Source organism: Balaenoptera acutorostrata, chromosome 4 (genome assembly GCF_949987535.1).
Source record: "Balaenoptera acutorostrata chromosome 4, mBalAcu1.1, whole genome shotgun sequence".
In the NCBI taxonomy this organism is placed as follows: Eukaryota; Metazoa; Chordata; class Mammalia; order Artiodactyla; family Balaenopteridae; genus Balaenoptera; species Balaenoptera acutorostrata.
This window is the reverse complement of record NC_080067.1, coordinates 42,860,162-42,874,194: the sequence shown is the minus strand read 5'-3', so window position 1 is coordinate 42,874,194 and position 14,033 is coordinate 42,860,162. Positions and strand designations below refer to the sequence as shown.

Here is a 14,033-nt window from a genome sequence, read left to right as displayed (position 1 = left end):
CCCAGGGCCTAGCAGAGTATGTGTTCCATAAATTTCTGTAGAAGAAAAGACAGACAAGAGATGGACAACGTCCAGGGAAGAAGTGGGGGAGGGGGGATGTTTTCAGAGATGGTGCCCCCATCGCATCACCCCCCAGGCTTCCCCCGGCATATCTCATCCAGAATCGCGCATGCGGGGCCTCAACCAGTCACTGGCAAAGAGAAGGGACTTCCTTTAGCTCCACAGTGGGGCTGGGGTCAGCGGGTGTTGGCGAGAGGTGGACCCCTGAAGAAAATAGAGGTGGGAAAAAGGATGAGGGGAGTGCATCTACTTCCTGGTTCTCCTGGGCTTTCCCTCTGTGGCCTAAAAACAAGGCCATCTCACCCCTTCATGCCAGGTGTCTAAAAAGAGTTGTCAACCCTCACTGCTTCCACTGCCCTACAGCCCAATCCATGCCTCACTTCCCTGGAATCTGGCTTCCACGCCCATCTGTGCCGCACCAGGGTTATCAATGTTTCTAAGTCCACTGGGGCCTCTGGGGCCTTATCTGGCTCTGCCCTGCTGACCACAGCAGCCTCCTCTCCAGCTCCAGTTCTCTGGCGACCTGTCCCACTTCCAAGGTCATTGTGCTATAAGGACCCCCATCAATGCCGGCTGCGTCCCGCCCCCTTCTCCACCCGTTTCCAATTTCATCTTCTGGGAAATGAGCTCCAAGCCTTGGAGAACTGAAGTAGGTTTGCTCTGAAACCCTAAGGGCTTCGAAATCACAGCAGCCTCAGGGGAGAGAAACCAGGTCCCCAAGCTGGGTTGGGGGCGCGGGGTGGCGCCAACCCGGCTGCTCTCCCTTGGGGGAGGAGTCTCCACTGCCCCCCTCGTCCCCCTGCCCGCGCGGCCCGGGCCAGATACCCCGGCCCCGCGCCGCGGAGGCGCCGCCGCGTCCGCCGCGTCCGCCCCGTCCGCCGCGTCCGGAGCCGGGGGAGCGGGAGCCCAAGCGGAGTGGGGCGGGGCGGAGGGGCCCAGGGGCTTCGGGAAGCGCCGAGAGGGCGCGGCCGAGGGTGACCCGGACTCCTTCCAGCCGGGGGCGGAGGGGAGGGGCCCGCGCGGCTTTATTGCCTCGAGCGCCGGCGCAGCCCGCTCGAAGCCCCGACCCGTCGAGCGTCGCGCCAGCCCGCGCCCATGCAGCTCCGCCGGCAACCGCTTCCCGCGCCCCGGCCGGGGGACCCGTACCCCGCCGCCCCGCTGCTCGCGCTGCTCCTGCTGCTCGCCCTCCAGGGGGCGGCGGCGGCGCCCGCGGGGTCCGGGGACCCCGAGGACTCCGGGTGGCGTCAGGACGCGGAGCTCCCGCGCGGGCTCCTGTCGCAGGCGGCGCGCGCGGCGCTGCACTTCTTCAACTTCCGCGCGAGCTCGCCCAGCGCCCTTCGAGTGCTGGCTGAGGTGAAGGAGGGCCGCGCGTGGGTGAGTACCAGAGCAACACAGTGGGCGCGCGCGGGGACCGGCCGCGAGGCGCGTGGGTGGTGACGCCTGGGTACGCGCGCCTGTGCGCCCAGCGGCGGATCCGCGAGGGAGACTGTGATGCGCCAGGCGCCTGCGGGGATCCCGGCTCGCGCCTCGGCGCCGGGAACTGTTCAGGCGTGGAAAGGCCCGTCAGTGCGCGGAGTCCGCAGAAAGCTGGCTCGTTCTTTCTGGCATTTACGGGGCCATAAAGATTTTTTACAGGGCAGCTCCCATACCTGGGAAGGAGGTGCATGGGGAAACTGAGGAACAGGCCCAAAAGGCAAGGCTTGATCTTTTCTGCGACTACCCAGAGTTGGTTGCTATGGGGTGGTCACCGAGCATTAGTTCTGGGTGGGATTTCCAAAATCTAAGCCAGTTCCCAGGCCGAACCGCTGACGTTCCCTGGTTAATTGCAGGCCATCTTGCAAGGGCTTCTGGATAATATTGCAATTTACGCGTTGCCCTGGGCAAGAATCTTCGTAATCCTGGCGTCTGCTTTAATCTAATGAGAGTGAGTGAACCAGGGCTGTTTTGTAAGAACGTGGCATCTCATTCGGTTGCTGATTTCAAGGCACTGGCTGTAGGTACCATTTTATGTCTGTGAAGCTACGTTGCTTTCTTCATCAAGGAGAAGATTACGAAAGTTACAGAACTACCCTAAGTCTGTCCCAAAAGTGACGATGCTTTTTCCAGTAATCCTCCAATATTTCACAAAGCCTGTAGACTCAGCCTTAAGGAATCTAGAGTTTAGTAAAGAGTGTAAATAGAATTTTAAAGAGTGTCTGTAGGATTTTTCTTTAAGACTGTTCTAGACGTGGTGTTAAGGGTGTGAGAAAGCCATTTGGAAGCTCGGCCTTGGTTCTTCAAAGACTTAACCCTACACCCAGCTTGTCTAGATTTATTGAATGGTGAAATAAAATGTTCCCTAAAAAAAGGCAACCTGTGCTTGTCACCTGTTCTAACAGACCTTGCTGTGTCAGGGAGGAAAAAGTTCAGTTTACCAGCCCAACAGAGAAGTGAGGGAACAGAGCTTGAGAACTTTCTATCAAAGTAAGGGAGTCGCCACCTCCCAGAGCCCAAAGAGGGCCCCCCCCCCTGAATATTTCCTCCCTGGTTATCAGTGGGAAGGATTCCCTACAGAAAACTAAGCTCAGATTTCTAAAGTGCACCAGGAATTTTTCAGGTCCCAGGAATTTTTTTTCTTCCTTCTAAGACCATAAAAAGAATTAAATAATAAAATAATTTGCATTTTCATGCATTTAGTTAACCCCTTATTGAAAAAATAAAATACTTGACCTCTTTCATAAAATAAACTCAATCCAAGTGAGTTAAGAAAAACTTCCTGTCTTACCCACAGAGAGCTCAGTTACTGTTTTCATCTGTAATAATATAATCCTGAATTTTAAAGGGATCTCCTTTTTTGGCCTAAAAAAGCTGGGGGGGATAATCAATAAATTAGAGGCAGGTATGCATGAGAGGGAGGAGGAGTTAAGAAGTAGAAGAATCCAGGGCATTGACCCTAAGAAACGATACCTTCCTCCATCATCTGGTTTACCTTTACATTTCCTCCCAAAGTGATTATAAATGTTTTAACATCAAGGAGCCAAGGAAGAGAACTTAGTGATTTTCAGGGCCAAGACTCTATAGACTAAAGTGGTTTCAGTTTCCCCTGGAATTCAGTGAAATTGCTTGATTGGTTGAAACTGTTTGAATGAGGAGAATAGACACCACCTGCAAGGAGCCTTCAATGCAAGGAATTTCTGCTTCAATTACAAGAGCAGTTGTAGCATTGATAAGAGGTGGAAAATGATAGACTCTCAAAATTCTTTATCCAATCAGTGCATTATTAGAGTGAGCACTGAGTTGCTGGACAATATCTGTCAGTCCTCTAGGACTGACCCGGGGTTAGCAGGTGGCTGGGTGGGCGAGAGAAGTGTAGCTGATAGCATCCTTCTCCATTCTCGGGGTCAGTGCATCCCTTTGTATTACAGATGAGAGGCTGGGACCAAGTCAGGGTTTTTCAAACTAATGGCACACTATTGGGTTATGAAATCTATTTAGTGGTTGCAGTTTTTTGTTTGTTTGTTTTGTTTTAAATGAAATAGTTTGGAATACAAACTGTTTAGAGTGCATTGCCGAAGACAGGGTAAGTAGTGCCTCAAAATGTTGCAAACATATATGTATGAACTGGGTCATTATGAAGCATGCAGTTCTTGCTATGTGTTTCAGCTGAAAAAATTTTGAAAGCCAGTGAACCAAATGATTTTTAAAACCTCTTCCAGCTCTGAAATTCCTTGATTCTAAGTGATTTTTCGGTTCTGCAACAAACCCTCATTTTAGGAACACTGTTGCCCTCTAGTGGTAAAATGCAGTAATAGCTGTGGTAGTAAATGCAAGGAAGTATTGAGAAGAAATTAGAGCTAGCTGGTGAGCTTGTGAGCATTCTGTTTTGTTTTGTTTACTAATTGTAAGGAGAGATCACAGACCATGATTTGTGTTCCCTCATTGCCCTTATCTGATGACCTCTCTTTCCTGACTATACACTACCCTTCCACGACCAGGAGGCTATTTTTCTGATGCCTTAGGACCCAGAGCATGGAGGGGTGGTGTTGAGAGCTCCTATGCTACCCAGGGTATCCTAGATCAGCCCTGCTCCCGGCGATCTGGGGCTGTCTCTTACACTGAGGCAAGTATCCTCTGGCCAGTCCTACGACAACTGGCCCCTGCCCCAAGCAGCCGGTGAGAGGCCAGCTCTTCCCTGGCATTTAGAGAGACTGGCAAGATCTTTGTGTGCACAAACTTCAGGAGAAAGGCAACCCATTTGAAATCAGCCCTTGCTTGGGGATTGCTCACAAGGACCAGGCCAGGACCAGTAGTTGGAAACATCAATAATTGAAACAATTGACCAAAGGTGGGGCAGGAGGGAGTTATGCCCAAACCTTAACTGCTTCAATCTAAATTAAAATCAGTAGGGGGCTTCCCTGGTGGCGCAGTGGTTGAGAATCTGCCTGCCAATGCAGGGGACACGGGTTCGAGCCCTGGTCTGGGAAGATCCCACATGCCGCGGAGCGACTAGGCCCGTGAGCCACAATTGCTGAGCCTGCGCATCTGGAGCCTGTGCTCCGCAACAAGAGAGGCCGCGATAGTGAGAGGCCCGCGCACCACGATGAAGAGTGGCCCCCACTTGCCGCAACTAGAGAAAGCCCTCGCACAGAAACGAAGACCCAACACAGCCAAAAAATAATAATAATAATAATTAATTTTAAAAAATCAGTAAATATAAAACTATCTGTCTTTTTGTGTAGGGCGAAGGCCATTAATTGGCACTCCTTGCAGTCTTTCTAGCAAGAAGACACAGCCATAATGGGCATCTGTGATTTCCATTTTTGTTTACTTACAGTGGAGGGAGCACTTGCAAAGAATACAGTTCATGATCCTCTCCTTTTACTTTTCTTGACTTTTCTTGCCTATGACTCACCCATACCCAATTTACCAGCAAGAGTTTTAGAGACTTGACTTCATCAATTCTTTCTACTGCATTTAACTTGGATTTTGTGGACATGACATCTTTTTTTGTGGCCCCTCCTCACCAGAACATTTAATGATGCAGCTAGGTAATGAGTACACCTGGCATAGGTAAGTTTGGGAGCAAAACAGCTGACTTCTGGTGAGCATCCGGCCGCCCCAGCACTGGTGGGCTGGGCTGCTGTCCCCCGCCCCCGCGGGCCCGGGTGAGTCTGAAGGCGGAACAGAGCCGGTCTGCTGAGCCACAAGGCAGCTGGGAGAGCGCCTAGTCTACTAAGAAAAAGCTTCTTCTTTTATCCCTTTTCAATCTGTGAAGCACTTTAATACAGCACAATTCATCTAATTACTGCTCTCCTTGAAGGCCTCTCTCCATTAATGTCTAATTTAGAGGTGATGGTTCACAAGAATAGGAAAGCAATACATCAAGCAGACCATAGAAATGAAAACTGGAGACTGAAGAAGGTCGCAATGAATATGGAGGGGAAAGATAAGTAATAAAACCCTTAAGTGAAAGAATCTCTGCTTTCATGCAAGCAAGGCTCCTAAGTGCTTTTACAGCCCTCATGAAAGAACAGTAGAGGGTGGCTATTGGCAGGATGTAGGTGGCGCTCCTCAGCGCCCTCTGCCGTGAGGATGAAACATAACAATCCTGAAAGCACAGAACCGAGGCCCAAGCCTGCCCTCCTTTCCGGGCACTGCCACTGCTGAAATGGCACAGGTGCCCCCAATGGCTCCGCCCACCTCCCACCGCGGCGCCCACCTGGTCTAAAGGCTCTGATTGCAGAGTCTGGGTCCAGTATGGGGTGGGAAAGGCCACTGGCCCTGAGGGTAAACTTAGCCCTTGGCCTTCCTGGCGCGTGTCCCTCAGTCGCTCAAGCCAGCTGCACGTGGATGAGCAAACGCTTTTAACCAGCTTGTAAGAAGTTGTTTTTGAACCGCACACGTTTTTGTTTTTTTTTTTAGCAGCCCACAACATTTCCACTTGTCTTGCCACACGGGGAGTCATAGCCAAGGGTGCGTGTGATCATGGAACATTAGTAGTGATCCCAAATAAAGACCACCATTGGTGGGTTGTGACTTTAACCATCAGGAGTGCGGCTTGGCTGCACACTCTTCCTTGAACGGCCTCGGTGGTTCTGCTGGAGATGGAATGTAAATAGCCCTAAGATGACTAATCTTAATGAGACAAGGAATGTTAAATCCACACACATAAACACACACACATGCACACACACAGTCTCCCAGATCCTACCTGACCCTTGATCTCAATTCATCAGCATGAATCACCCTAGAGATTTATTCACACTTTTGCAGCCGCGGTATTTATTTGCCTTTGTGATGGCCCCTCAGTTGAAGAGGTTTGCACAGAGCTGGTCCCACAGTAGCAATAGCAGTTCCCCACTCTGGGTTACTTCTTAGGATCGTTCAAGACGCCTCTAGCCAGTAAAGTCGAGTTATGAAAGAGTCTTGTACCACAGCTGTGTACGAGATGTATATGAATCCACAGTGGCCCCAAGAGGAGGTGCCGACACAGAACACTATGTGGAGGATCACAGGTAATTTTGTATCTGTATTAGTTTCACTGCTGTAACAAATGACCACAGACTTTGTAGGGAAAAAAAAACAACTCCCACAAATTTATTCTCTTACAATTCTGGAGGTCAGGAGTCTGAAATAGGTCTCACTGGGCTAAGATTAAGGTGTTGAAAGGGCTGCATCCTTTCAGAAGATTCTAGGGGAGAATCCATTTCCTTGCCTTTTCCAGCTTCTAAAGGCCGACCGTACTCCTTGGCTTGCCCTCCATCTTCCATCTTCACAGCCAGCAGGTAGCATCTCCTGAATATAACACTACTCTCCCTTATAAGGACCCATGTAAGTACACTGGGCCCACCTGGATAATCCAGGATACTCTGTCCAACTCAAGATCCTTAACCCGATCATATTGGCCAAATCCCCTTTGCCTTGTAAACATGTTCACAGATTCCAGAGATTAGGATGTGGACATCTGTGGGGGCCATTACTCAGCCTAACACACCCAGCTTCCAGGTGGCTGCGAGCTCATGCAAGTGTTTACCACACTGCCGGACACGTGACTCTACCCAGGAGATGGCAGCTCTGGCTGATCTCTGCAGCCTTGGTAACCTCGTCACCCCCAAACACGCCCACCCTCCACAACCCGTGTTGGTACTTGACTGTAGGCTGCTTTGTTCTCTTGCCCTGCATGTGTGTCTGCTTCCACAGGGTGGAAGGCCTCCCTTTATCTCCACTGTCCTAGCATAGGGACCTGCTAAAGACAAATATTAAATATTAGATGAAAACAAAGGTAGCTGGACGGGTGCTGGGACCACTGGGCATCAGGAACAGGAGGCTGGGCCAGGCCCCGACCCATTCCCAGCCCTCCTACAGGAGGAGGGAGATCGAATACCTCAAATCTCTTGCAACCAGCCTTTTCTAATTTTCTGAGCCCCACCTTGAGCTAGAGGGGAAGCAGAGGGGAACACTGCCGCTGGCCACTTCTACCCTGGCTCCTTTGGAAGAAGGGTCAAGAACTCGTACTCAGAGTTGGCCAAACAGATTAACACACAGTATTCTGTCTCTTTCTCTCCACTACTCCTTAGCCTGTTGAAGTGTCCAGTGCAAAGATCTCCTTGGACCCCACAGGATGGGGCCTGATCTGGAGGTCATGGACTTTTGTTCCGTAAACTGCAATCGCCTTATCTGGCATTGCCCGAGAGAAGGAAAATGCAATGAGATAATTCCAGGGTATAATGTAATACACTGATGTTCTCTCTGTCCAGAATATAAGAGCAGCATAGCAATTTTTGTCCACAGATGAGTTGTTTACTTGTCTCCAACTAAGCCTGACTCATAAAACTAACCTTATAAAATGAAGAGGTTTGCTTTTCCTGGAATGGCGTGACATTTATGTTTTCTTACCAAATGTGAAGGCTGGAGGGGACATTTAGAAGCCGAGTCTGTTAGGCCAGTGAGGCCCACTGTGTGCCCGAGGGGAGATTAGCATCACCGTTTGAGCTCTTGACAGCTGGTCTGTCCCCACTGCCTACCCCCTCAATGTGGAAACATGAAGTTTAAGGCTGTCACCACCGGCTCTAAGGTCACATGAAGGAACCATGCCTAGGAACCAGTGGCAGAGAGAAAAAACAAGAGACAGGCTTCCCCCAAAGCACAGGGTTTTCTTTTTCTTTTTTTTTTTTTTTTTGCGCTGCGGGGCATGTGGGATCTTAGTTCCCCAACCAGGGGTCAAACCCACACACCCCTTGCAGTGGAAGCTCAGAGTCCTAACCCCTGGACTGCCAGGGAATTCCCAAGGGTTTTCTTTCTGTAAATGAGCTTTGGGCAGAATGTTATCTTTGGAGACTCCCAGAGTTGCGGCGTTTTCGTGACCCCTGCGGCATCCGACAGCAAGGTTTCTCTGGGTACCGTCCCTGCTCTTACATTTGCCCTAGGTTTTTGTTGTGTTTTTTGAGTGAGTTTAAAGGGGGTGTTAGGTGTTTAAAATGTGCTCTTAGAATAATAAATACCTATTCTCCATCCCTTATCAAGTTCCTCAGTTTTATGTCCAGTACTCACACCCAGTATTTCAATGACTTGACTTTAAACAAGCAAGCAAATGTTGTATAGTATCTAATATAAAGATAGTCTGGACACGTGCTGGAGGAGACATCTCTGATCTACTGACATGAAAACAAAAGCTTTGTGTTTTACAGAAAATAGCTTTTTACTGAAAATGAGACATGGCTTAGTAGAGTTGCTATTAGAACATGTAATTTTTAACTTCCTGGATATAAATGGCATAACATGGCCAAGTCGTTATCCATGTAGCAGGAAGGAAGGAGTGAATTTTCTTCAGAAATGATTTAAATCCAGACTGCCTTCTCCAAATGTTCCTGCTTGAAAAACAGCACATGCTATGTTGCCACGGAGTTTTATCACCTGCACTCCCTGAAGCAGAGGGTCGATCTGTCCCATGAACTTCCTGAATCATCATGATCTGATTTGCCAAAGACTCCAGGTGCACCAAACTTTGAGATAACATTCCTCTGTTTCATTTAGTCTCATGATACCCTCAAACCTTTGGAGAGAATTAATTGTCATGTCCTTAATCTCCTGCTCATTTGTCTTCTAGTGACAGTCACTGGAGCTACTTGTTACTTCCTGTCCCTTCCTCTGAGCTTCAGTGGTTCCACTCAGTGTCTAGAGAGAAGTTCTCAAAGTGTGGTCCCTGGACCAGCGGTAGCAGCGTCAGCATCCCCTAGAACTTGTGAAAATGCAGGGTCTCAGGCCCCACCCCAGGTTTACTGAATCAAAACTTGGGGTGGAGCCATCACACTGTGTCTTATTTAGCAAGCCCTCCAGGAGATTCTGTTCCAATTCAAGTTTGAGACCCATGGCTCTGGAATAAAATCCCTTAAGAGACCTTCTCTAATCTGGCCCCATGCACCATGGTGACCTCCACTCCAAGTATCCCCGCTATTAACTTGCTAATCTCCCCAGCCTGGCTGCTCACCTGTCTTCCTGAGTGTCCTCGCCCTCTCTCTCCCCACTTGTCTCCAGCCTAGTCCTCCTGGAGATTCCCCCTCCTGCGCTGCACTGGCTCAAGCTCCCACTTAAACCCTGCCTGAAAGAGTGCATCCAGGGACTCCTTCCAGAGTCTCAGATTGTCGTCACTTCCATACTGTTGTGGATTGTTGTGTCCTCAAGAAAGATACATTGAAGTCCTAACCCCCTGTACCTGTGATTATGACCTTACTTGGAAATAGAGCCTTTGCAAATGTAATCAAGTTAAGATAAGGCTATACTGGGTTAGCATGGGCCCTAAATCCAATGATTGATGTCCTTATAAGAAGGTCATGTGAGGGCTTCCCTGGTGGCACAGTGGTTAAGAATCTGCCCGCCGGTGTGGGGAACACGGGTTCGAGCCGTGGTCCAGGAAGATCCCGCATGCTGCGGAGCAACTGAGCCAGTGCACCACATCTACTGAGCCTGTACTCTGGAGCCCGCGAGCCACAACTATTGAAGCCCACGAGCCACAACTATTGAAGCCTGCAAGCTGCAGCTACTGAAGCCCGTGTGCCTAGAGCCCATGCTCCGCAGCAAGAGAAGCCACTGCAATGAGAAGCTCGCGCAGCACAACGAAGAGTAGCCCCCGCTCGCCGCAACTAGAGAAAGCCTGTAGGCAGCAACGAAGACCCAACACAGCCAAAATAAATAAATAAATAAATTAAATAAATAAGTTTATTAAAAAAAAAAAAGAAGAAGGTCATGTGAAGATACGGAGAGAAGAATGCCATTTAAATACAGAGACAGAGACTGGAGTGATACAGCTCCAAGTCAAGGAAGGCAAGGATTGACGGCCACCACCAGAAGCTCGGAAGAGGAAAGGAGGGATTCTATCCAGAGCCTCAGAGGGAGGCCAGCCGTGACAACACCTTAATTTTGGACTTTTGGCCTTCAGAACTGTGAAAGAATCGATTTCTGTTGTGTTAAGGTACCCAGTTTATGGTACTTTGTTATGGCCACTCTAGGAAATGGATACACACTCCCTGCCCGGCTGTCTCCCTTCCAGAAGGTCTGCGTGGTCTTGTCTAGAGGAACTGTGGTTTTAAGCACAGTCCAACTCTCTCAATTCCTCTCTCTCTCCCCCTCCCTCTCTCACACTTCACGCCCGCACACACACTCACACTTCCCACACACACACCAGGCAGCTTTCTTTCTGCCCTCTCTTAAAGGGATTGACAGGGTCTGTTTGTATCACCTCTGTGCTGTATAAGGGGAGAGCAGGGGTCTGGAGCCAGGCTTCGCTACTTACTGGCTCTGTGACTTTGGACAATTCCTTAACTTTGGGCAAGTGCCTCAGTTTCTTCATCTTTAAAATGGGGATAAGATCAGTATTTACCTCAAAGGACTCTTGTGCTGTGATAAGTAGTTCCTGGGCGCTGTGTTAAACCACATGAAGCATGTAGTGAGAGCTCAATATATATCTATAACATATATATTATAGTTTTTATCATGATTCTACCCAGTGGCTAGCAGAATGCTTTATACACAAGTGCTGAATAAATGCTTGACACTGATTAGACAGGGATTTGAGGAACATTTTTTTTTGACCCCCCCCCCAAAAATCTAGTGAGATGAGTTTGTCCTATGAAGGCATTCTATGGTACACTTTCTTAAACAGGACTTTAAAAGTGGCCTGTTTCCCTCCCAACTGATTGCAAGGGAAGCCCCAAATCAAAGTGCTGATCACTCTCCTAAAGAGCCTGTCCTGAGGCAGGGCGGCTGCCTGGGGCTACCCTTCCTCATGGCCTTTGGGGACAAAAACCAAGGAACCTACAAAATCAACCAAACACACAAAAAAACAGGTTAGAACATAAACCACATCATTGGTGGTCCATCATTGGTGGTCCGTGACTGTAAAGCATTTAGTTCTAGGCTACAGTACATAAGTCCTCTTTTACACGTAATTAAAAAGAAATCTGTAGCAAAGAGCTACCAATTCATTCCTTCAGGTTATACAGCCATATAGTAATTTGCTTTGTTTGCCAACTTTTTCTTTACATAAAAAGCTTTCTTCTGGAAAAGATTAGAGCAAGGTGCTGTGCCCCTGGCTGTGCCTGGAGAGGGGCGTGAACTTCCTAATCTGTTTGGCGTGTGGGCAGTTTTGGCAGCGTGGGGATGGGAGGAGCAGAGCCCCATGATCCGCTCCGCTCCGTGGGAACACTCCTCACGTCAGGAAAGCCAGACCTGCCTGTCACCTTCCCTGCGACAGCCTTGGCTCTTTAAAAAATGTCTGTTTAGCTTTTCAAAAAGTGTCATTAATTGAATGGATTAGCTTTGCATCATCTGGCCATCACAACACATGTTGTAAGCACAGAGGGAGGACCACCTGACCTTGAGAGTTTGGCTTTGGCTCTGTCCCAGGTACGGAGCTTCTAGATTCAAAACCACTATAGTGAGCAGTTTACCTCACTCTGCAAATCTGATCACACCAACAACATGAGGGACAAAAACACAAGTTTAAGATACGGGGTGGGGACATCCATACCGAGTTACTTCGGACTTAACGTTTTTTAAATGACTTTCTATCTTGTTAAAAACCCATTCATGCACTTGTTGGTTCCAGGTACAAAGCTGAGGGAATAACACCCTCATTACCTTTGCTTCGTGGAGACCCCTCTCTTATGGCTGTTTATTCACTTTTATCCCCTTTCCCATTGTCAACTGAAAAAAAAATGCACAACCTAAAAGTTGAGAGTTATGTTTTATTCGGTGAACTTACTGAGGACTATAGCCCAGGATACAGCCTCTCAAATAGCTCTGAGGAACTACTCCAAAGAGGTAAGGGAGGTGCCAGGATATGTAGGAGTTTTTGCTGGAAAAAAAACAAAAACAAAACAAAACAACATGTAGTTCAACATCAAAAGATTACTGCTAATCACAAAAACATCTCAAGTTAGTGATTTTAGTGCTTTTCTATGTATGGGAAGATGCAAGAGTCTGGGCTTATGTAAATCATTCCTTTGATAAGCATCTTAAATATATAGGGCCAGTATCCTGTGTTTCTCCATCCTGAATTCCCCTCAGGGCGCACTTTTGGGGTTTTAAGCCTGCAACATTCTTTGTTTACTGAAATGGCAGGTGACATTCTTTGTCCACAGTGCCTCTTCTTGGTCATAAATTTGACCAACATTTGGGAGGCATTTCATGACCAATTTTGTCCCATGGCTCTAGGAAAGCTCATTCCTAGATCAGGTGAGGATTCTGTTGATAGGCCACTCAATGTGCTAAATTTTTTGGATTAGGCCCTGTTGATAATCTAAAATTCTCTGGATTGCCTGTTCTACTAGTCTGTTATGATCCAGGAAATGTTTTCTCTTGTTGCTTCTTCCCATATCTACAGTTGCATTATTACAATTATTCTACGTAGAGTTATATATGTGATTGATTGCCTCAAGACATTTAGCCATCATTAGTTTTGTTGGAGGCCTGGTTACACATTGGGTAATGCAAGAGACAATAATCTCATAAAATAGACAGAATGTAAATAATACACCTGTAATGTTAATAAAGTACAGCAGAGAAAGGCACAAGCCATAAATAATTTGAAAACAACAAGAGAGCAAATTAAAACAATGATTAGTATAACTAGCTGTAATCTGGTCTCAATAAGCCATCAAATCCACAGGGGAGCCAGCTGGATAAGCCAAATTCTGGAAGGATCATGTAGAGAGAAAAAGGTAAATGTTTCATCTTTGTTTACAAAGGTACACTTTATCAGCTTGTTGTAGATCAAAATTAGCGTAAAGGGAAAGATTTTCTGGAAAAAAAGATTAAAAGCCAGTATATTTCAGGAAAAAATCATAAAATTATAAATCATATTTATCAATTCATTCAGTCCCATGTAATTAATTCCAGTTGATCTGGATGAAGTCATCAGGTTTTCCGTTAGGGTTTTGTAACTTCTTACTGAGTTCAGTGGTATGATCTAAAAGTTATCAGAAACAAATTTGTCAAAAGTCTTTTTTATGAATCCTCTTGAGAATCTTCATTTTATAAAAGCATCAGAGTAAAATAGTGATTGTCTATAAATGACAAAAGACTTAAAATGGCATGGTTAAAGATCTGTTTACAGTGTAACTGACAAGAAACTTGGTTATTTCTGTGTCATATGACATTTTAAGATAACAACTAGAATTATAACTGATAACATTATATCAGGACATATCAGATTTTTAGGAATTCCATATAAGTTTTGGAATATCTACACTAATGACATTTACCCATAAAATAAGAAGGTTTTATCACACTTATTTGACAATGTTTCCCCTGTAATTTAACATGCCAAATAAACCTAATTAGTTTATATCTCTCCTTGGGATGTTTCAGGGGTCCTTTGAAGCATCCCAAAATTAGCTGGAAAGTCAAAAGAATCTTAATTAGAATTTGATATTTGGGAAGTTTGTTATAAAAAAAAAAAGTCAAGTTTTTAAAACACTTGGTCAAATAGGATCATA

At 47.0% G+C, this 14,033-nt stretch overlaps 1 protein-coding gene across 1 annotated transcript in view; it reads left to right on the top strand.

The window, feature by feature from the left end:
* Positions 1 to 1,115: 1,115 nt before the first annotated feature.
* RARRES1 (retinoic acid receptor responder 1) overlaps positions 1,116 to 14,033 on the top strand; it is a 40,979-nt gene continuing 28,061 nt past the window's right edge. Inside the window, exon 1 of the mRNA XM_057545244.1 lies at positions 1,116 to 1,434. Within this exon, the coding sequence (XP_057401227.1) occupies positions 1,156 to 1,434 (279 nt within the window). The 5' untranslated portion in view covers positions 1,116 to 1,155. The remainder of the gene's footprint in view (positions 1,435 to 14,033) is intronic.